Source organism: Lygodium microphyllum, chromosome 20 (genome assembly GCF_053477565.2).
Source record: "Lygodium microphyllum isolate KBCC chromosome 20, Lygodium_microphyllum_v1.1.10, whole genome shotgun sequence".
Taxonomy (NCBI): domain Eukaryota; kingdom Viridiplantae; phylum Streptophyta; class Polypodiopsida; order Schizaeales; family Lygodiaceae; genus Lygodium; species Lygodium microphyllum.
Genome location: NC_141154.1, coordinates 59,756,192 through 59,777,931, shown reverse-complemented (window position 1 = coordinate 59,777,931; position 21,740 = coordinate 59,756,192). Strand labels below are relative to the sequence as shown.

The 21,740-nt window shown below is 40.0% G+C and overlaps 1 protein-coding gene across 1 annotated transcript in view; it reads right to left on the bottom strand.

Annotated features, from left to right (window-relative positions):
• Window positions 1–21,740, bottom strand: part of LOC148018944 (pre-rRNA-processing TSR1-like protein) — a 106,729-nt gene that overhangs the window by 39,631 nt on the left and 45,358 nt on the right. Inside the window, exons 13-15 of the mRNA XM_087701434.1 lie at window positions 1,393–1,485; window positions 1,112–1,312; window positions 703–778 (exon numbers count right to left, since the gene is read on the bottom strand). Of these exons, the coding sequence (XP_087557560.1) occupies window positions 703–778; window positions 1,112–1,312; window positions 1,393–1,485 (370 nt within the window). The remainder of the gene's footprint in view (window positions 1–702; window positions 779–1,111; window positions 1,313–1,392; window positions 1,486–21,740) is intronic.

Here is a 21,740-nt window from a genome sequence, read left to right as displayed (position 1 = left end):
GAGCCATTGATTCCGCAACAATGACCTACAATTGAGCAAGGGTTCCACATCAGATTACTCACACACAATGGACTAAGGGACACTATTACAGACCAGAGTTGATTGCTAGCATCATTGCTTGGTTCATTCGAACTATGAGATGTGCCCATGCCATTGACCCTACAACAAAGACTCTCTCTTGGATCTGCATAGAGACTATTCATATGCTCTATGGGACATGGGAGAGACTATAGGGTAACTTTAAGCAGATGAGGACGATGAGAGATGCTTTTATGAGGACATGAGACACTAGCATCTTCTTCCACTTAGCGCCACAGACGGTTGCATTAGATTGGTTTTTCACTCAAGCATTGTATTTATGATGTACTTAGTAGTTCCCTACAAGAAATTTTTTTTTATAATGTAGTTTACCTCAAGGAGATCTTCTAACAAGTGAATTTTCTTTTCTTGGTAAAAAGGAACATCTTTTAATCACTTGCTCTACTACTCTTTTAAGCTTATAGTCTGTAGAACTCAATCCTTATTACAAATATCATCAACCATCACGTAGTTTTCATAAAGAGTACAAAACTGTTGCCTTGCAATACAATCAGCTCCTCTTTTACTATCCACGCCCCTTTACAATACTTGAACAGAAAAAATGGTGTATACTTCAAGTCTTTAGAAAGTGCACGCTAGAAAAGAATAATTAATAAACCCAACCTTCATCAGCAGAATAGGCTTCTTTCAGACGTTCCAGCTCAGCCATGCGCTCTTCAGTTGTCAGCTCTTCATCCACCTTACTCACATGCACAAAAACTATGTGATGTGGAGCCAAAACTTATGTTCAATAGAATAAACTGAGCCTTTATCCATCCATATAATTGAATTTTGTGTTGAAAAAATGTCGTGCACTAATCAGAACAGAGTTCATTAGCAAGCTTATCTTAATCAACATATATGCACCTGTTAGCTACTATTTTATGGTTTTAAAAAGAATTCTAAAAGTTCCACTGCAGAAACTTTGTAATTCAACCTGGATCCAATCTTAAACTACGATCTCGATATGCCAGCTACTGATGGGAGAATATCCTGAATCTAGAGAAAAAATAACATTAACTATGGACTTTACCATCATTTCACTTCGACTATCATAATCTTCATCATGGAAAGATATATCTGCCAGCACATCTTCTTGATCCTGATTTTCTTCCTCAGAAACAACACCGTTATCTTCATTTCTATCATTCATGTCCACCCCTTCCATTGGCTCATCTTCAGAGCCAAATGCATTTAACTCGTCATCATCACTGTCCTCCACAAACCAGGCAGCCTGTAGACATTGGAGACTGAAGCATAAATGTGTGCATACCAGCAAAGACACCAAGAGCTAGTTTGAATGAAAAAACCTACCTGGTATTCTGAAGTACCCTTTGGCAGAACTTTTTTCTTCCTTCGATGGTTTTCATATTTTGCTTTAGCAAGCTCCTCTTTAGTTGGCCAAGTCTGTCCCAGTTTACAGAAGCAGTTAGCCTATCATGATTCCATTCCAAGAGCACTATTATCATCAATATAACCTGTCTGTATGTACAAGTGAAGTTGAGAAGAGAATGTGTATACATGCAAGTGACATCAGAAACATGCAACTCAAAGTGTGTTGCTATCTTTATGTTGTACAAGACCTTGAACTGTATCCTCAAGTTTAACTACAACAGCTACTCTAATTTGGACACATGCCCATTCAACTTGTTTTAAAATAAGTTCGGTTTTCTTGTTGACATATGAAACCATAGTTCATACCATACATGTCACAATTCCATACGTGTACGGGTATGAAAGTGTGACTGAAGTATGATTCAGACCCCCAGGCTAAATCATAGATTGCTCTAATTCTAACTGCAAAAGCTACTCCAATTTGGACACATGCCCATACAACTTGTTTTAAAATAAGTTGGTTTTTCTTGTTGATATATGAAACCATAGCTCATACCATACATATCACAGTACCATGTGTGTACGGGTATGAAAGTATGACTGAAGTATGATTGAGACCCCCAGGCTGAATCATAGATTGCTCTAATTCTTTTTATTTTAAAAACTAGAAAAATACAAGAATGGTAAGTTGAACCTTGACATGAATTGTAAACATTTCAAAAAAGATTGCACTTTGAAAAACAAGCATACAAGACATTGAAATTTGACAATGGGACCACAGGTATGAAATGATTATCAACCCACAAAGATCACAAAATGTCATGGCTTTAGGGTCACAAATCATAGTTGGGTTTCCACGCCTGAGTATGCAAATTTACCACGTGGGAAAAGCTGATTCAGACCTGGGGTATTGAAAAAATAACATACTTGACTTTTTTGGCAAAAAAATTTGGAGTGACAAAAAATTTTAACAGACATGGGGTATGGAAAAAACAGGAATGGGAAATTTTGGGGATATCATACTTGACTTTTCCCGCCCCCATAAATTGTTATTACTTTTTGAATGTTGAGACTTTATGCTTTCATGAAACCTATGAACAATGAGTGTGTAACTATGTGACATAATACATTGTAAATTTGTGATTATGATGTTTGGAAGCTTGATCTTCTATACTAGTTTGAAGCTACAAGTTTTGAAGATTTAAAATGTGTATAATCTTCTAATTTTTAGGTTCTTCAAGATAAAATTAGGGCCACATATGTTTTAGCCCCTAAGGTTGAGCCGTACTCCAATCATACTTCCATACCCATATGCATATGCCCTATGGAAACATATGGGAAAAGCTATGTCACAAATTATAATCATCCCACTTAGATTACAATATGTCATGATTCATAATACATCAGATAAAGGTACAATGATGAATCATCAAACTGCATAGTACTGTGGACTCTAGAAAACTCAAGAGACTCAAGAGTCAAGGGTCAAGATTGTAATGCCCTGCCACTCAAGATGACTCTTTTCATCCCCAAGCTGAAGTTCATCCTCCTCCTCTTCCTCATCCTCATCCTCATCCACCCAATCTTGTGGCACACTAGAGATACCAGCACCGGATGCACCTACTATCACAAGAGCTGAATTTTCATCAACTTCTTGTTTCCTGCAAGACAAGCAGCCTTTCATCATCTTTTTCCTTGAGCATTTCCAAGGACACTTCCATCTTCTCATATCCCTTTCTTTCAACTTTCTCATGAGAAGCAAATTGATTGTGTATAAAAACAAGCTTCTATATATGCATTGGCTTAAGCTTGTTCCTTTTCTTCACATGAATGAGAATAGTGCTCCAATTTCTCTCACAGGGTGAAGCACAAGTGCCTTGAGACAATATCCTAAGTACCAACCTCTGCAAATTTGGTGTCTTTGCCCCAAAGGTTCCCACCATTCTACACCTTGATGCATCCTCTTCTCATCCTTTGCACTATGATGTGCAAATGGATCCAACTCAAACTTAACTTATCCAATTCATCATATAACTCCCCTAAGCAATTAGATCATAGTTTGTAACACACTAAATCATATCCATCCAACCCTTACTCTCCTTGTCATTGTCACAATTCTTTACTCTCCAAAGAGGATGAAGCACAAAAGCAGCCGCATGCAATGGAGAGAGCATTGCATTCCATTGGTCTACACAAAGTGCCATATAGCCTTTGGTCCCCCTCTATTACATGGCATCCTTTATGGATCCATGTTTCGATTTCACTAATCTTGAATCAACTTTTCAGATACAACATTTTGGTCTCATAGGCCAATTTGGCCTTTTATAGATGTTAATATAACTTTCTTTCTTTCTTTCTCTCCCTCCTCACTCCCCCTCTTGCCAACAGTCAAAAATTAACAATTAACTCAAACCTTATAGCACAAGGCTTTATATAGCCTTTTTCCCCCTCTATTATATGCCATCCTTTATAAATCCATGTTCCAATTTCATTGATGTTGCATCGACTTTCAATCTCTACCTTTGTGTGTCACGAGGTTGTGAAAATTTGATGCTTTGCTTATGCTTAATTGACATTTGATTAAAGGATTAATCAAATGTGCAATTAAAAGATGCACATGTGTTACACATGTGAGGTGCAAGCTACTTTTTCATAGTTGAAGGCTAAAGGACCCTGTGAAAAAGATGGGTGTCAAAGGCAAAAGTTGTAACAAGTTACACTTGTTAGATTCTAGGTGAAATTTGGTGTTAGTTTTTCCCTAGGACCATTAATTGGCCATTAAGTGTCAGTGGTGACACTAGGGACTAGGCATTAATTAATGGATTAATGCTTGTCCAAGGGTCAATTAATGTATGGGACCACTTTGGGTTGCAAATGGCCTAGCCAATTAATTTTTGGATGGGCAAAGTCAATTTTTTGGGCATGGATTAAGGGCTAAATTAATTTTCAGAATTAATTAGTTCTGAAAATTAATTAAATGGCTGGAAATTGCTGAAAATGGATTAAGAAAGCTGCCGCTTGGCAAAACTTTCCCATGCAAGTGGAGAAAATGCTAAATAGGGCTGAAGGAAGAGGGAAATCTCGTTTTTTCATTTTGGAGCTGTTGGGAAGAGGTGTTTGACTGTGCTGCCAGCTTTTGGGGCCATTTCCCAGCCATTGGAAAACATTTTGGTGATGGAGATTGCATATTCTTGACCTTGGGAAGCTGGCAATTGCTGTTGATGCACTTTCTCCTGTAGATCACAGTCTGTGATGCTCCTATTGTGGTTGGTGCATCCGTTTGGGGCTGGTACAGCAGGGCAGCTGCTGATTTTGATCAATTCTTCGCGACAAATCTCAGAATTTTCTCTCTCTACAGCATTCTCTCATCTCCTTCAACCTATGCTCAGCCATTCTCAGCAATTCTTAGCAATTCGGAGGAGATCTCAGCCTTTTTTGGTGGGCTGATCTGTAATTTCTGCAGTAAACCCTAATTTACAGCAGAAATTAGGGTTTAGCAACCACCTTGGGATCCGTGCCAGAGATTGAAGGCTCAAGGGACTGAAATCAGCAGCTGATAATTGAAGATTATCAAGGGATATCAGGAGGCAGCCCATCCCAAATTGATTTGGGGCAGCATTTGGCCAACCAAGGGTCAAATTGGAGAAGAAGTCCTGGGTGAAACAAGGGGCAAATGACCCAAAAGGCTTGCTGGACATTTATGACAGCAAGAGCAATTGGTTAGCAGGAGGAGATTGAAGAATCTCAAGTCGTACTTCTTCCAATTGAATGAAAGCTAAAGAAATATCGCAAGGGGCGCCAATTTTGGGGCCAACAGGGTGTCTATTGTCCAAGAATGTTATGGTAAAGTGTGTATTTCATTTTATGTGCATTTATTTATTGCTGTAATTAACTCTTAAATCAGGTTATCACCACCCATTCCAAGAAGGAAGTCTGGTTTCATTGTGCATTGAGGGTGATCATGATAACTTTGCGGATTCATTCAAACTATGGCGATAGCGCTATTGGTTCATTTGGACGAGATGACATTGTCACTCGCTAACGGGAGTAACGACGATACTCGATTGACATTGGCAAGGCCTTTCATTAAAATTTTTTAATTTAAAACTAGGGTTCATCACAATTCCAGTATCAACTATTGAGTTAATTCAATTGTTCAATCAATTTCATAGTGCTTTCTCCACAAAGGGGCACTTGTTGTCTCTTGTCAAAAAGGGCAGCAAGGGCAAGGCAAAAAGAATCAAAACCAAAACCAAAACTCAAAGCAAACTCATTAAATAAGTGAGACACAAGTAAACTCCCAATCATCCTTAAAACCTAGGTTGTTGAATGTACCCCAGAAAAAAAAAGTATTGCCAACATTATCAAAAGGTTGATCACTCGGATGATGAGTGCCGATCAAAGGTAAAAGGCACACGCCGTAAACAAAAGACTCAGACCTCAGCCCCTCAATCGGGTAAACCCTTGGTTTGTTGGACATGAGCTTCACCTCATCTCTGTAGAGATATCCAAGGCTTCGAGCTTAGTCCACATTCGCAAGTTACCTCTTGATAAGATGACCACAGAGACCCCCTCTACCCAACCAAGCACATCTTCTCCCGTTTGGATCCTGGATAGTGAAGCCACCCATTATATCTCCCAAGCCCCTGCAGCAAAGAAAGTTCAGTGTGGAAATAACTCCTCAGTCAAGATCCATGGTCTAGATAGCATCAAGTTTGATACTGTTGAGGGCTTGGATCTTGCATCATTGGATAATGTATATTATGTCCCTCAACTTGAGGTGAATTGATTGTCCATTTAGCACTTTTACCAATTGGGGCGAGCAGTTTTCTCTACAACAACCACAACCGAGGTCATAGACTCTCAAAATGATTGAGTGCGTGCTATTCACCAAGTTTCTACAAGGGCACGACGTCTCCACCAACTTACCTCTACCAACTCCCCCTCTCAAAATGGAGTTGTAAAGCATACGAACCACACTATGATGCACATGGCACACTCTATGTTATTAGCAATAGAGCTTCTTGAGCGCCTTTGGGTCGAGGCTATTAACACTTCAATATACATCCTCAACGCATTCTCAATGGTGGCACTTCCGCAAAGGATTCCCTTTGAGGCATTTTTTGGCACTTAGCCTGTCATTTCCCCCTTCAATCTCCGAGCATCGTACTTACACATATACTCCTAATGATAAAATAGAAAAGCTTACTCCTCAAGCTGATCTCTTGATTTATGTTGGCTACTCTTCTAAGGTAAAAGACTATTATTTACTTGATTCTTGGAGAAGAAATGTCACTTTTTATGAGAGGGAAATTATATATAGCACTTCACTAGCCTCTGAGCCAAGCCCCCCTCCTTTCACATCGGACATGGTGCCGTTTGAGCCAAGTCTACAATCCATTCCTAAACCACCTCTAAAGTCTTTACCGCCAAAAACCCATTGTCTCGTTGGTACTAGCAAACCACACGAGATTAAAAGATCCTTCCATCAAATTCCACTTCAAAGATCCCTAGAAGGTCTACCCAACTTGCATCTAGTGTTTCATTTGCATCTAGACTCTAAAGCATTCCCAATGGCGAGAGGCCATGGAAAAGTAGCTTGAAAGCATTGACCAAAATGAGACTTGGACCTTGGTAGATTGTTCGAGCCACAAGAAAGTGTTGAAAGTTTGGCAATCGCACCTGTTTTTATGCCTCTTTGTATGGAGTAGTGGACAAGGGAAATGCAAGCAATCTAGGAAGAGGTGCCTAAATCCCATAGGCACAATGGAGAGAAAGGGAACCATCATGAGCCTATAAAGTATTGTACTTTCTTACCATTTGAATACAATGCCATTGTTCTTTGTCCTTTCACTCTAGTATCAGTGTCATTGTATCTTATACTCAAGATTGTGTTTATAAGTCCAAGCTTCCATCTTGGAACCTAATTCACTTGAGTAACAATCAATCCTTCTTGTCTATGTCATCATGAATATTGTCTTTGTATTCCATCCTCCATAGTTACCATGGTCTAGATCCGTGTTTCTCAGCATAGTATCAGAGCTTAGTTAAGAATGGCTCATCTCTCCTCTTTGCTCCTCCAACTTCTCTTCACCTCTGCCCAGCTCAATCTAAGCTCAATTCAAGTATATAACTTCATCTCCCCACTTGAATCACACTCTCTCTACTTGGTAGCCATAGCCAGCATGCACGCTCTCACATTGGAGCTCTTGAATCTCCCAAACCAAGCAATTTCTATTGAAGCTTTCTTCTAGGCATATCCTCTACAACTCCACGCGCACCATCTTATTACTTTAGATCTCAACATTATGAGCTGCAAAGCCCGGCATTGCCAAAATTCATCATCGCTGTCCGAGATAGGCACAGAGCAAGTCGTCCGGCTGGTTCTCACTCCATGCTTCACAATGTTCACTCTGGTCAAGGAGCTTTGAAAGCTTGTTATTTAAGCTACCTTCCATTCAAATCTTGGCTCAAATGGTCCACCTTATGGGCTGCTACAACAAAAAAAACCAATCGCCTATCCAAAAACCCTAAACAGCCATAGCCATCCTCACTAAAGCTCAAAAATCTCTTCATTCTCTCACTTCCCTCGGCCCAAGCATAGTCACTAACACTTTGATGCACTGATTCATTGAAGTTCCATCAGCATTTGCACATCAAATCAGCAAGGAGGGAAAGATTTGAAAGATTTGGAAGACCCAATGAACAATATCAAATTTCAAAATAGTATCTTTTGATACTAAAGTGCCATTGCTTGTATCTCTTGACACATCCAAAGCCAGCTCATTACTCGCCTAAACCTGAGAATTCTAGTGCTGATTTGATGTTGTTCCAGTCACTCAACATGGGAAAAGACTCACCGGCATGTCGCTTTAACGGAGTCGTTCATATCTAGCAGACACGGATAAAGTTTATCTCGATGAAGAAGGGCTTATGGATGATCACCAATGGTCAAAAAAAGAATCCCTAATATGTTGCTCTTGCAACAACTTGGCAAAAAAGCAACGACAACGCTCAAGCCATCATAAAGCTTGAGTTGGATGCTAGCTACATCCATCATGTGGATACTTGTGAAACCTCTCATGACACATGGGACCGGCTTGAAACCTTGTTTGGAGCTCAATCCAAATCCTCTAAATATGGACTATTAATTGAATTCTTTAGACTTGATCTGAAGAGCACTACCTCTTTGACAACTCACTTGAATTACATGGAGAGTCTTTTAACTCAGCTTGTAGAATTTTGTTTTGCTGAAAAGTCTTCCTCCTAAATATGGTAATGTTTCCACTACATTAATTAACATGTCAAACCCTAAATTGATTGACACTAAGGCCTCTTTGTTAGAAAAAGAAAAGAAGATCAAAAGCAAAGAAGGGCCAAACACTTCAAAAGATGAACAAGTGTTATATGTAAACAAGTACAAGGGAAAGAAATACCACTTGGTTTGTGACTTCGGCAAAAGAACTAGACACACCGAGAAGTTCTGTCATACTTGAAAAAAGTCTTAGAAGGCCTACCTTGCAACTGTGAAAGAATAAGACCATGGAAATGATGATGATGAAGAAGAAGAAGAAGAAGACCATCAAGAGAAGGCTCACCAATCCTTCTATTCCCACTACTCTGTCCAACTTTTTTAGAGTATTGTATAACCTTGCCTTAATGCTTCTATCATAAGCTTGTAAAACTCCTCATGTAGCCTATGCATAACAGGCTCTACACACTTAGTGAGGCCTTGTAACAGCCCCTTGATGTTTGCCATATTTGGGTATACCCATGCTTAGAGGATGTTTGTTTTCCCTATAATAGCCTCTGGATGCTTCACATGTTGTGGTATGCCCACACTTACCAAGTTCTACCCATGATAGCCTCTATACACTTGGTGCTTTTTTACGGCTGTGATTGAGGAGGGGTGTTGAGAGTTTGGCAATCACACCTATTTGTATATCTCTTTGTATGGAGTAGTGGACAAGGCAAATGCAAGCAGTCTTGAAAGAGGTGCCTGAATCCCATTGGCACAATAGAGAAAAAGGAAACCATCATAAGCCTATAAAATATTGTATTTTCTTATCACTTGAATACAGTGCTATTGTCCTTTGTCCTTTCACTCTACTCAAGATTGTGTTTATGAGTCCAAGCTTCCATCTTGGAACCTAATTCACTTGAGTAACAATCAATGCTCGCCTATGTCATCATGAATATTGTCTTTGTGTTTCATCCTCCATAGCTGCCATACTCTAGATCCATGTTTCTCATTAGATAGTAAATCAAACCAAGTAGATCTTTTAGAACCAAATTGAAAGTTGATGGGACTTTGGATAAATACAAGGCTCGCCTTGTAGTGTAAGGTTTTGGACAAAAATATGATATAGATTATGAGAAGACCTTTGCACCCACTGTGCGGTTGAAATCATTCCATTTGTTGCTTGCAATAATCACTCATCATGATTGGCCGATTTTTCAGATGGATATCAAAAGTGCCTTCCTAAACGGTTACTTGGAGAAGGAACTCTATATGGAGCAACGTCCCATATGTCCTTCTGCCAATCGCAAAGATAAGATCTTTCATTTACGAAAAGCTCTTTATGGACTGAAGCAAGCATTGTGTTCCTAGTTCCATAAAAGGGATGAGTTCCTTACAACTCATGGTTATCATTCTATCCCTTATGACCAGTCAAAACCACTTGAAAGGGAGTCACCTATATTCTTTTGTATACTGATGGCCTATTTATCACAAACTCACATTCTGCTACCGTAGCGGATATAGCCGCCCAACTCTGTTCTACTTTCGAGATGACTGACCTTGGTCAACTGTCCTATTTCCTAGGCATGGAGATAGTTTAATCAAGGATAGTATTCTTGTCTCACAACAAAAGCATGCGCTTCAATTAGTGGAATAGTATTGTACTAATCAAACACGGCATGTCACAAAATCTCTTGACCTCATTGTCCACTTATCTGAGGATTCCCTGGGTCAACCCTTGCAATCATCTGTCTTCTTTCCTTTTCCTTTCTCTTTCTTCCATTTATAGCAGTCATGTTTAAAGTGACCCTTCTTGCCACAATGATGGCATGCAACATCTTTGCCACGTGATTTACTACATCCCTTGCCATCATATTTGCCCTTTTGCTGTGATCTGCCCCTAGTATGCAAAGCACTGGAAGACTATTGTACAAAAACTTCTTTGGTTGGTACACTAAAACCAGCCTTCCTTCTTGGAATGGGTGGTGATAACCTAATTTAAGAGTTAATTACAGCAATAAATAAATGCACATAAAATGAAATATACACTTTACCATAACATTCTTGGACAATAGACTCCCTATTGGCCCCAAAACTGGCACCCCTTGCGGTATTTCTTTAGCTTTCATTCAATTGGAAGGAGTACAACTTGAGATTCTTCAATCTCCTCCTGCTAACCAATTGCTCTTGCTATCATAAATGACCAGCAAGCCTTTTGGGTCATTTGCCCCTTGATTCATCCAAGCCTTCTTCTCCAATTTGACCCTTGGCTGCCCAAATGCTGCCCCAAATCAATTCGGGATGGACCGGCTCCTGAAATCCCTTGATAATCTTCAATTATCAGCTGTGCTGATTTCAGTCCCTTGAGCCTTCAATCTCTGGCACGGATCCCAAGGTGGCTGCTAAACCCTAATTTTTGCTGTAAATTAGGGTTTACTGCAGAAATTACAGATCAGCCCACCAAAAATGGCTGAGATCTCCGAATGGCTAAGAATAGCTGAGAATGGCTGAGCATAGGCTGAAGGAGATGAGAGAATGCTGTAGAGAGAGAAAATTCTGAGATTTGTCATGAAGAACTGATCAAAATCTGCCGCTGTCCTGCTGTACCAGCCCCAAACGGATGCACCAACAACAATAGGAGCATCAGAGACTGTGATCTTCAGGAGAAAGTGCATCAGCAGCAATTGCCAGCTTCCCAAGGTCAAGAATATGCAATCTCCATCACCAAAAATGGTCTCCAATGGCTGGAAAATGGCCCAAAAAGCTGGCAGCAACAGTCCAACACCTCTTTCCAACAGCTCCAAAATGAAAAAACGAGATTTCCCTCTCCCTTCAGCCCTATTTAGCCTTTTCCCCACTTGCATGGGAAAGTTTTGCCAAGCAGTAGCTTTCTTAATCCATTTTCAGCAATTTCCAGCCATTTAATTAATTTTCAGAATTAATTAATTCTGAAAATTAATTCAGCCCTTAATCCATGCCCAAAAAATTGACCTTGCCCATCCAAAAATTAATCGGCTAGGCCATTTGCAACCCAAAGTGGTCCCATGCATTAATTGACCCTTGGACAAGCATTAATCCATTAATTAATGCCTAGTCCCTAGTGTCACCATTGACACTTAATGGCCAATTAATAGTCCTAGGAACAAACTGACATCAAAATTCACCTAGAATCTAACAAGTGTAACTTGTTACAACTTTTGCCTTTAACACCCAACTTTTTCACAGGGTCCTTGGGCCTTCAACTGTAAAAAAGTAGCTTGCACCTCACATGTGCAACATATGTGCATCTTTTAATTGCATATTTGATTAATCCTTTAATCAAATGTCAATTAAGCATAAGCAAAGCATCAAATTTTCACATCCTCGTGACATTCACACTAGAGGAGATCTTCTTGCATGCACATGCTGAGACATGTTCGGTATACTTTTTCTTATGTCCTAACATACGGTCATGGTTTACTTTTACAAGGGTACACTGATTCAAGATTGGGCTAGAGATCTCAACACCTGTCATTCTCATGGAGGCTACATCTTGACGTCTGGATGGATGCTAGTAGCATTAGTCACAATGGTCAAGAAGTAACTTAGTGCGGACGCACTGAGGGCACTGAGGGTTTAGGGCAACTGAATCCTATTTATATGACTCGAGGCCTTGTTGTATGCATTCATTGTGTGATCACTACTCTTAGACTCTTGGCCCATTGCCTAATGCATCTATATACTGGGATGGTGTGGATCGATGGTATGGGACGCCTACCATTGGGATGTGGTCGTGATCCAAGGTGCCGCTAGCTCCCAAGCTCCGGGTAAGCTCGTTTGGCTCTATGGCTCAGAGGCGAGGTGTCTCATGTCCAACCCCTATTATTGTGAATTGAGCTTGCATCGAGTCTCGTGTGCAAAGTTGGATCCTATGGGGGCATATAATTGGTATCAAAGTGTCAACCTGCAATTAGACATGAGATCCGATGACAATGTAGAAAACCACTTTTGCTCGTGAAATGAAGATGGTTCACACCTAACAGGTACACCTTTATCTCATTAAGGGTGGTATGGAACACGGCTTGTAAAAGGAGTATGCATGAGGGGAACGTGTTGTAGGTGGTGGGTATGAAAGCAAGGTATGCTTATTTTTTTTGTATTCGTGCTAGGGCTTTGTGTTGAGGCGATGCTTGTGCACAAGGATTTTCAACAATTCTCACAATCAAAGCCCAGGCCGCCACTTCAAGACTATGCTAAACCGATTTTGAAAGCTAAAACCTTGTGACCCAAGTAAGCATGAGAGTTTTGGTTGACAATAATTTCTGTCGATTCAATATTTATTCTTATTCTTGTTCTTGTTCTTGTTCTTGTTCTTGTTGTTATTTTTAATGCTAAATAACCTTAAATATCAAAGTAGCAATAATATATCATGTTTAGTTTAAGGTTAGCAATCATTTTAATCTTAACATTAGGATTAAATGTTAAGATAAACATTGTTGTAAATGCTAAGTACCATGGAGAGAGAACGACTATGATGACAGAGAGAGAGAGAGAGAGACTCTTGGCCAGTTTGAGAAGAGAAAAATGGGTGGATAGTCTGAAAAGAAATGGTCATGGAGAGAAAATGAAGATTTTGGGGGGAGAGAGAACATGCATCCAACAGAGAGAAACTCAGGAATGTCAAAGCAAAGGGGAGGTATGAGTTTGATGAGACAAGGTGCAGCTCACAAATTGTGACGAGTCAAAACAAACAATCACGATTGTCTGACTAGTTGTGATCGGCCTTGAAACGGACTAGCCACGTTTAATGTTTTTTAGTCCACGTGGAGCAAAGGGCACTCCACGCACACATAACTAAGCCATGTTGGGGCTGCATGTCAAAGACCGAACAGTTTACTAAGTATTATGCATATATCTCTCTCTCAAATCTCCGTTTTATTATTAACAGTCCACTTTCACTCTTTGATTAAAAGAAATCTAAAGCAAGCCCTTGAACTTACCCCTTGCTTTGGAAAAAAAATGCTTTCAGCTTTGCATTAAATACAAACTATTTTCAATATTGCTAGCTATTTATGCTCTCCTCTCTTGAGCTCTTTGATCTCCAAATCATCATCATCATCATCATCATCATCATCATCATCATCATCATCTCTCTCTCTCTCTCTCTCTCTCTCTCTCTCTCTCTCTCTCTCTCTCTCTCTCCCCAAAACTTACTCTCTTACCGATACCATAACTTCTCATGGGATATCTCCCTTTGATACACCCATTCCTACTGAATCTCAACACATGGAGAATGTCCATCAACTTCTCCCGAATCCAAACGCACACAAAAGCAGACATGCCAAAAGCCTCTTATTCTTCCAAATTTGATGGAGATTCGTCCCTTGTGGTGATTCTCCAAGCTCAAGTCAAAGAAATGTAGCGGCAATTGATTAAGTTGCGGATCCCCATTTTCATTGATTCATGGCTGGCCAAATGGACGGTCTATTTTGATTTGTATGGGTTCAATGACACCTGGTGCATCGGGAAAATACAAATCATGTTATAGGGGAAGGTGTATGCTTGGTGGGCAGACCTACGCCCTAAGCTGGTGACATGGGTTGAATTTGAATCCATTTTTTGGAAACATTGCATGACCAATGATCGGATTGAAAAAATTTTAAAATTATTTGACTTGATATGGGGAAAAAGAGCTTGGATGTGTATTCACAAGAGTTAGATTTCTTGCACAAAGCGAAGGCCTTGGACGATCCTCAAGTGTTACTCTATATATGATACCTTTTCAGATTGCCACTGAAAAACCAAAACAAGATGCTCTGCGATCCTCTTCATTCACTCAAGGATGTCTACAGATATGCAAATAATTTTGATAATTATTGTGCTGCAAGTAGAGACATCCAATCAACGAGGGCTCCCATCGAGCTACCCCGACCTTTAAGAAGTCAAAGAAGTCAGCTATGCCAACAACAACTTATTAGCCATCTTCGGAGTTGCATAAGCAAAAAGATGGTAAGTGCAAGGTCACTCACAAGAAGGATTGCTTGAAGGGCCGTTGCTTCACTTGTCATCAAACAAGTCACTTTTACGGTGATCACGAGTGCCTCTAGAACAAAAAGGTAAAGTCTACTTCTGAGACTTTGATAAATACTCTTGGAACTTTAGGTATAACTTCTGAAATGTTATTCGAAGATTGTTTTGTTACTGCTAGTAAAAGCAATAGTAATCCCATTAATAAAACTGTTTTTGGCTCACACGACCTTTTAAAGGTCACTAGGTGTATAAATGGCCAAGAGATAATAATTTCTTTCAATAATGGTTCTACTCAACATTTTATTTCTTCTCAATGTGCAAAGACTGCGGCTCCACACAATACCCACTAGCCGAATTTTTTTGTGTCCAATAAGTAGAGGGCCCTACAATGGATCATTGGTATTAATTGGTAATGCATTTGGATCTTTCGATCCAATAATACTATCAAATTATAGATTTCCGATCTATGGGCCTTAACCATGTCGATATCATTTTTATTGGCATGTGATGGTTCTTTGAAAAATACTTCTCCTTGTATATTGCTTATAAAAATCATGTACTTTCTTTTGAGCTTGATGGTCGTTTCCATGTGATCAAGGGCTATTTACCCTCCAAGATGACAAAAAATAATATATATACAATTTCAGTAATGAAAAGTTATACCATCTAATTTCAATGTAATTCAATTTTTTTAATGATAATCTTAATATCAATTCAAATGTAAGTAAGTATTTGGATTCAGCATTACATGAATATGCCGACATCTTTCCATCCAAGCTACTTGAAAGACTTGCGCCGTCTCATGGAACCTTAAACCATACGATTAAGACATTGCCTAGTAGTCATCTTGTTTCTAGACAACCTTATAGGTTTAGCCCGAAAAGAGCAAGATAAGATAGCTAGGCAACTTCAAGGCTATTTATCTGAGTGATTTATTGAGGCGAGTATGTCTCCATGGGGTATACTTGTTCTTCTCGCCTAAAAAAGGATAGCACAATGTGCTTCTGTGTCGATTACAAAGATCTCAACAAGATGACTATCAATTATAAATATTTGTTTCCTAGGATGAATGACCTTATAGATCAGCTTTGTGGTACTCAATATTTCATCAAAATCCCAACTACCATCAAATATAAATAGCTTGTGGTACTTGATATTTCATCAAAATCCGTTTCCTAGGATGGATGACCTTATAGATCGGCTTTGTGATACTCGATATTTCACCAAAATCCCGACTACCATCAAATGTAGATAGCTCCAAAGAATGTCTCGAAAATATCATTTCGAACATTGTACAAACATAATCAGTTTTTGGTCCTATCGTTTGAATTGGCCAATGCTTTCACAACTTACTAACAGATAATAAATTATTTATTTCGTCCATCTCTTAAGAAGTGGATAGTCATTTTTCTCAATGACATCTTTATTTATAATAAGTCATGAAAACAACATGCGAAACATTTACATGTTGTCTTCGATATTTTAAGATGTAAACAATTGTTTGTCAAACTATCCAAGTGTGAATTCTTTCACACAAAGCAGTTATATCTTGATCATCTCATATTGATTGATATCATTAGAATTGATCTCAAAAAGGTGTGAGTAGTGCTTGATTGGCCTATTCCAAGGACCAAAAGGCAAATATTTTCTTTTAATTTTACTAGGTTTTTTCAAAAGTTCATAAATGAATGCTCGTATTGTTGAATCCTTGACACAATTGCTTAAGATTATCCAAAGCAACAAAAACCACATTACAATTATTTGGACTAGTGAGCTCAATGAATGTTTTCAAGCAATGAAACGGTCGTTACCACTGCACCGAAGTTGCAAATTATCAATCTAAATAAATCTTACAAATGCGACAACTATGCTTTAAGTGTTGTCTTTTATCAAGACTGGCCGACCTGTCACATTTGAGAGCCCTAAGCTCACCGATGCCCAAACCCATTATACCAGCCAAGAGAAGGAATTATTGATGATCATCCATGCGCTTGAAGTATGGCATCATTATTTGTACAGTGCTCAGTTTATTATTTGGAGGAGCCACCATTCATTAAAACTCGTAGATGGATGGAGCTTATGCAGGAGTTTAACCTCAAAATTCGCTATAGGAATGGCATAGCTAATAGATGTTCCTAGTCCAATTCCTAAAGTCAATGACTTATCCTTCTCCGAAGTTTTGACTACTACTTCTCTCTCTTAAAGAGCATTGCCAAAACAATCTTCACTTTGGTAAGATGCAGCAATTAGTTCAAAAGAGCCCTAGTAGCCTAGGAAGCTTTGGCAATTTGGACTCCTAAAAGCTGGCTACAAAGAGAAAGATAGTAGAAAAGTATTCCATTCATAATGGACTTCTTTTTAAGCAAAGCAACGTGTGTGTGGTAACAATTATGATATTCGCTTGTTTTCGAGATTTAATATAAAAGAGAATGAACACTTAAAGCTGAAAATGAAAATTACTCACAAAATTATAGCCATGAAAATGTAAAAGTAATGCAGACAAGATTGAGGGTTGAAGATGGGCAACCCCCCCCGAAGGAATGTATTTCTGCTCAACCCAAGTCCCTTAGGGAAGAGCTCAGTTACAATCAGCATGAGAGTGAGAAAAAGTAATTCTCACTCTCACAAGATCATGCAAAGATGTACAAACACACATGCATTATCTATTATGCAATGATAAGAACTGATTTCTTTACAGTATGAGAGAAGAAAAAGGGGAAATCAGCCTTTCTATCTGCAAGAAAAATTTATACAAGTGTCACAATGCACCGTGCGCGCTAGACACCCTAGCATACATCGGACTTTGGTTACTCATTATTTTTCTTGGCTATATATTAAAACTATGGTTAAGTATTATGTGTGTGAGTGCCCATAATGTCAGCTTAATAAAGCTGAATGGCACAAATAAGCCAAAATGCTACATCCTTTACAAATTCTTGATAGAAAATCGAGTAGCATTGCTATGGATTTTGTAGCAGGACTACCCCATACAAATCAGTGTCATGACGCGATTTGGGTTGTGGTTGACCGAGTAATAAAAATGGCTTGATTCATTCCTACAAAGATAACCATAAAAAGCCATGAGTTGACTGGTCTCTTTGTTGAGACCTTTATAAACTTCATGATTTACTCGATGAAATAGTTAAGTGATTGAGATTCTAAGTCCACTGGCCATTTCTAGCAAATGGTTTTCCAAAAATCCAAACTAGATTGTCCATATCGTCCTCGAAACACCCTCAAACTAATGAGCAGATCAAAAGAATGAATCAACCATGGAGAATATGTTGCATGGATATATATCCCATAGGTAATCTGATTGGAAAATTATCTTCCTCAAATTGAGTTTGCTTACAACAGTCCTAAACATTCGGCTATTGGTTATAGCCTGATTATGCTTATGTAAGGTTATGAGCCGAAACCACCGATTGCTACGAAGCTCGCGAGGATGAAAATGCAGCCTACAATCATTTTTTGCACGACATACAAAAGATGTTGACAATTACTAGGAAAAGCATTAAAACGACCCAGGATCATGCCATTTTTTATGCTAACTAACATCATATTCTTAGAGAGCTCCAAAGGGCATGTGGGTTTACATTGCAATCTCAAAAGACTCCGATTCAATGACTACCGTCAAATGCTATAAATTATCTTTGAGGTATTGTGGTCCCTTCCATATCATCAAGAACATAAACACCATATCCTATACATTGGATTTACCTTCGGAAATCCAACGCAAAGTAGCAAGCTCCCTTTGATGGGACCACAAAGGCTATCTACTTGAGGGGATTATTGGCAATTCTACACTTTCCATATGCTTCTCTGGCTCTTGTGTACCGCGAAAATCCAAGTGCTATCGCACTTTCTAGTAATCCAATAATTACACCATAGACACGGCATGTTGGAGTCCACTTCCATTTCACCAAAGAGAAGGTTGAGCTAGGCACCATCCACCTAGAGTTTGTGCCTAGGTCAAACAATTTTAAAGATATATTGACTGAAGTGGTCAATTGTCTAGTTCTTCAATACTTGCTACCCCGGATTAGCATGGGTGCATCTCTACCATTAGCTCGGCTGACAATGAAATTAGTTTTCCCTTCCATATTGAGAGCAAGCGACCTTCTTAAGGTGGCAGGGTTTGGTTCATTATTGTTTCATAGGCATTCATTATTTATAAATTATATCATTATGCATCTTCTAGATAACTATGATTGTAAAAGAACACTTCTACAAGTCAATAATTCCCTTGTGAGGGCACTGTCCAAATGGCATCGTTACATAGCATTTTCCATGAGCATGATAATTTACATTGCCTCTGCATAACTCCATGCATTGGCAATCTGTTGTTCATACATCTATGCGCATTTATCCCTTGTGCATTCACATTTTTTTGTTGCAAACATGCATTTGTACACATTTATCCCTTTTCGTTTTGTTGGAGTGGTTGACTCTGAATCCACAATATTCGCAGGAAGTGCAACCGGATCGGAACCTGCAAACCAATCAACCAGTCCCTCAAGGGTAGCGAAAGAGATGGGTTGTTGAGACTGTACCCGAGCAACATGTCTAGCAGCAACAACAGATGCTGAAGGAGCAAGTGAAGTAGGAGCGGAAGGCGTAGCCCCACTGGACTGTGCAGTTGCAACGGTTTGCTGAGGCTTTTTACCTAGAAGACCTTGGGCCTTGGAGCAACACTCCTCGTACACATGGCTTGCTCCCTGAAAGTGTGTGCCAAATCGGTTTTTCTCAAGGAGTTGCTCCCAGATTTGTCTAGATTCTTTAGTTCCATCTGAGGAAGAGGAGTCGCCCTTTAATTGGCTTGCCTTCGCATCTTGCGAGTTCTTGCCACTGGTGGTTTTCCCTTCCAAAAAAGAGGCAATCAACCCCCTCTACTATGGATAAGACTCTGATGAGGATTTCTTGTGGACTTAATCATATAGCCTTGCGTAATGCAAGAACTGGCACTCAAACTCGTAGAAGGTTGGCAATCGAGGTTGCGATATGATGTGTTGAATGAAATTGAAGTACTTTTCGGGCAACTTATTCAAGAAGAATGTAGCCTGATTGTCATCTGACTTTGGAGAGCCAACAGTGGCGAACTCATTCAGCCAGCTTGACTTTCAGATCATCCCCTTCCTTAATAGAGAACTCTTGAAGCTCAAAGTCGAGATTGATGGGCCAAGTACGATCACAAGCCACATAGCGGTCGAGAAGGTGACTCCAACCCTCTGACGCGAGCGAGAAGTGCTACAACTAAGAGTGAAACTCAGAAAGCAATCCTAGCATGAGCTCAGCATTGGCTATGGTATTGCGGGCTCTCCATTGACGAATGTAATCAGGGTGAGCTAGTCAAAGGTCCGGCATAGGCTCTAGACCAATGACGAGGCCCCAAAGACCGTGAGACTCAAGCACTTGTTGCATGAAATTAGACCAAGTGGTGAAATTTGACCTGTTAAAACGTGTCTTATCCATAAAGGCATTCTTGGCTGTTGCAACAGGAGTGGTAGTACTCGGAGATGGATAGTGTGAAAAAGTGTAGTGGGGGTAGGATGGGTGAGTGGAGTACTACACTTGGGAATGGGCCCCAGAGTGCCCACTAGGCATGCATGTAGAGTGCAAGGTGGATCCATAGGTAGGGATGGGTTGACTAGGCATGGGCATGGTAGCCACATGAGAAACCCAAGGAGGTGGGATGGGAACACGAGAAGCAGAAGATGGGAACCCCTGCGTAGGTGTAACCCAAGGAAAGTGCGAAGACACACCATAAGCTGAGAATGGAAACCCCTGCGTTTGAGAGGTCATGTGAGATGTGAAGCTGGGGATAGTAAGGGGGATACCCATCATAGACGACCCAGGAGTTATGGTTGTGCTCATTTTCTAAAAGGTGAGAGACACTATGTTAAAGGGTGGCATTCCCCCTCACGAAGTACCATGGTGCAAAGAGGTAGAGAATGGGGTGGAAAAGGAAAAGGTGCTAGGAGCGAAGATGGAAGATTCAACCCCTAGGGTGTGTGATACAGATGTGGAGTGTAATCCAAGGTTTTGGAAAGATAATGAGAGGTGATCAAGGTGTGATATAGAAGAGGGTGGGATACGAGGGAAGTGAGAAGTGTGTGTGGCATGCTCAAATGAAACAGAAGCTGTAGATGTACCTGAATTTCATCTGCTTCGTGAGCCAGCCCCCTCTATTGAAGATCACATACATAAAGCCATCTGGGTCTTGTACCTCAAAAGAAGAAACAAGCAAGGGTTTTGATTCATGCAACTCAAAAGAATTATACAAACTTGACATTGGACCTGATTGAGATAATGAAGATGGATTGCCAAATGTTCCGAATGTCGTATGTCCTCCATGATCGGCGGACAGGTAGCCAGCCTTACCAACTGGTCCGAATGTGGTGGCAAAACTCGTAGGAGGGGTGTAAACATCACCGTACTTGTTGCGATAGTACTCCTCAAAGTCCTCCTCTGCCATGTTAGTGAAATCTGGTGAAGGTGGAGTGTCGTCGTCCTCACTGAGTCCATAATGTCGTCTCAGGGCCTCCAATGATGAAAAAGTCTGATAAGACATCATAGGAACTAGAGAAAAAAGTGTCTGTGACATTGTGATTCGGTTACGAGTCATATTGTGTGCCTCGCACAAAGACTAGCTCTCCACAATATCTGCAGGATACTCTTTACATGAGCACCGGCTTTGATACCATGTGAAGAAAACTGCAAGGGTTTGCACTGAGGACACAGAGTATACGACCACGACAGAAACACAAAGAGACAGACACATACACAGAGGGCAAAACTCAAACCCTAAACGCAAAACTCAAAACTCAAACACAAAAACTCAAACACAAATAGAAGAAGGGAGAGAGAGAACACAACTCTGAAGTGAATGAATGCTGTAAATGAATGTAAGAGTGTACAATGTGCTCAGAGCAATGTCGGGGTTAGTATCGGAGTTGTCAAATGCAAGGAGAGCAGCCCAGTGTTGATGCCAGGTGGATAATGATGACATGAGATGATGGAGAATGAGCCGGGCTACAAAAATGCAAGTCCCAACAGCATTTGTGACAAACAAGTGACG